This window comes from Penaeus vannamei, chromosome 3 (genome assembly GCF_042767895.1).
Source record: "Penaeus vannamei isolate JL-2024 chromosome 3, ASM4276789v1, whole genome shotgun sequence".
NCBI classification, from domain to species: Eukaryota; Metazoa; Arthropoda; class Malacostraca; order Decapoda; family Penaeidae; genus Penaeus; species Penaeus vannamei.
The window spans coordinates 6,896,697-6,899,196 of NC_091551.1; the positions used below are offsets into that span (position 1 = coordinate 6,896,697).

Genomic DNA, 2,500 nt, shown 5'->3' on the forward strand with positions numbered 1-2,500 from the left:
TTTATTTTCTTATTCTCCATATCCTCGTCCTCCCTACTTCCTTCTTCTTTTTCCTCCTCCTCTCTCCCCCTTCCTTCCCTTATTCTTATTCTCCTCCTCCTCACTCACTCTTCCTCTTCTTATTCTTATTCTCCTCACTCCCTCTTCCCCTTCACTTATTCTTTTCGTCTCCTCCCTTCTCCTCTCCCTCTTCCTTCTTCTTTCTTCTCCTTCTTCTTCTTCATTGTCCTTCATATTCTTATTCTTCTCCTCCTCCTCCTCCTCCCTCCTCCTCCTCCCTCCTCCTCCTCCTCCTCCTCCTCTCTCCTCCTCCTCCTCCTCCTCTTCCTCCTCCTCCTACTCCTCCCTCTTCCTTCTTCTTCTTCTCCTCCTCCTTCTTCTTCATCTTTGCACACCAGACATTGGTTATTTTGGATCTAGAGATTCTCTGCTATGACTTTTACTACTACTACTACTACTATGACTCTTACTACCATTAATGCTGCCATTACTGCTACGTCTTTTGCAATTATCAACGACAGAAATGGTGATAGTGTAAAAAAATATCATTATTATAATTCTTATTCTGATTGTTACTGCAATTAATATCTTCGTGATATTGTCATCAAATTCATCACCATTATTATCATTCCTATCATTATCATTATAATTTCTATTATTGTTTTTATTTCTATCATCCCCATCATCATTATCATTCTTATTATTATCATTATTGTTATTATTATGATTTTTCTTACCATTATTATTGTTATCGTTATTAATACTTTAATCAATATTACTATTATTGATATCATCATTATTATGATTATCATAATCATTGCTATCTTATTTTCTAATCATTATCCTCATGATAGTCATAATCATAATCATCACCAATCATCATCATCACATTAATACTACCATCATCACCATCCTTATCACTATAACCTAACGATAAAAAGTACCGCACACACCCTACCCCCCCAAAAAAAAAAAAGAAAGAAAAAAAACAGGAAAAAAAGCAAAAAAAAAAAAAAAAGAAAAAAAAAAAAGAAAAGAAAAATACTCACACTTAACATTTAGCAGAATCCTCTTACTGACTGAAGGAGGGACGCCGTTGGAGGCTATGCAGAGGAAGGCCCCGCTGTGGTTCCTCGAGACTCCGGGAATGAACAGCGTCTTGCCCAGGTACTCGTCCACTGATAGATAAAGAGATTAGATTAGATAGATAGAGGGAGGGAGGGAGGGAGAGAGAAAGAGAAAGGGAGGGGAAGAGAAAGAGAGAGAGAGGGAGGGAGTGAGCGAGGAGAGAGAGAGAGAGAGAGAGAGAGATAGATTCGATAGATAGATGGATAGATAGAGAGAGGAAGGGAGAGAGTGAGGGGAGAGAGGGAGAGGAAGAGAGAGAGAGAGAGAGAGAGAGAGAGTGAGAGAAACAGAGAGAGAGAGAGAGAGGAGAGGAGAGAGATTCGATAGATAGATAAATAGATTCGATAGATAGATGGATAGATAGAGAGAGGGAGGGAGAGAGTGAGGGGTGGGGAAGAGAGAGAGAGAGAGAGAGAGAAAGCGAGAGAGAGAGGAGAGGAGAGAGGGAGAGAGATAGATATTTTCGATAAATATATTATATAGATAAATAAACAAGCATATAGATATATAAAGGCTTATAGTTTCAATAGTTATCAAATGTTGGTAAAATTCATAGTGTTATTAATGAGTTTAATATGATATGAATATCAAAAGCTTCTTACAAAACTTGATAGACCGGCAATTTTTTACATAGTATAAATCATATGCATACATCCCCCATATCATTTCATAGTATAATGTGATTGACTGTACACATACAACCAACATCATATTTCGTTGCAGTCCGTGATAAACTACGCATAAAAAACACATTTTATTGCTTAGCTTTACACGGTAAACTCTACGGGCCAAAACCCACGTTTCATTTAATATTGTTGGTAGCATTTTACATGTAAATAATTCAAAACTTTTATAAAAAGTTACAAAGCCCTTTTATTGCTAAATAAATATATGGATGGATACGTTTTTTTTTTATTTATTAATGACATGCGGAATATTACATTCATAAAGTTATTACTATTAAGGTTATATGAAGAGAAGTGATGAAGAACAAAATACAAACCCAATAACAAAGCAAATATTACACCATGACGTTTCGAGTGGAATCAGAATCCTCATCGGGTAAAATTTCTTCGATATTACCTCTAATTTCATTTCTTTATCACGTGGGACTAAAAAGACAACATGTTCAGCCTTACGAGAAAACTTTCTTGGTGTTCATTGCACCTTATGACCTGTTCATGTGACTTCCTTGCGTACCGGATTTATTTAATTTCTTTATAATTGTAACTTCAAATTTAATTGTATGACTTTTTTGGTCCGGTCAAAAAGTTGTAAAAGATGTCTCATGTAAATTAAGTTCTTCTCGCACCTTATGACCTTTTTCTGTGGCTTATTTAGTTTATTTATCATTGTAACTAATACATAAAAA

At 35.8% G+C, this 2,500-nt stretch overlaps 1 protein-coding gene across 1 annotated transcript in view; it reads right to left on the reverse strand.

Moving 5' to 3' along the window:
• Positions 1-2,500, reverse strand: part of LOC113810743 (protein CEPU-1) — a gene marked incomplete in the record, with an annotated part of 128,274 nt that overhangs the window by 25,522 nt on the left and 100,252 nt on the right. The window contains 1 exon segment of the mRNA XM_070138353.1: positions 1,050-1,178. Coding sequence (XP_069994454.1) covers positions 1,050-1,178 — 129 coding nt within the window.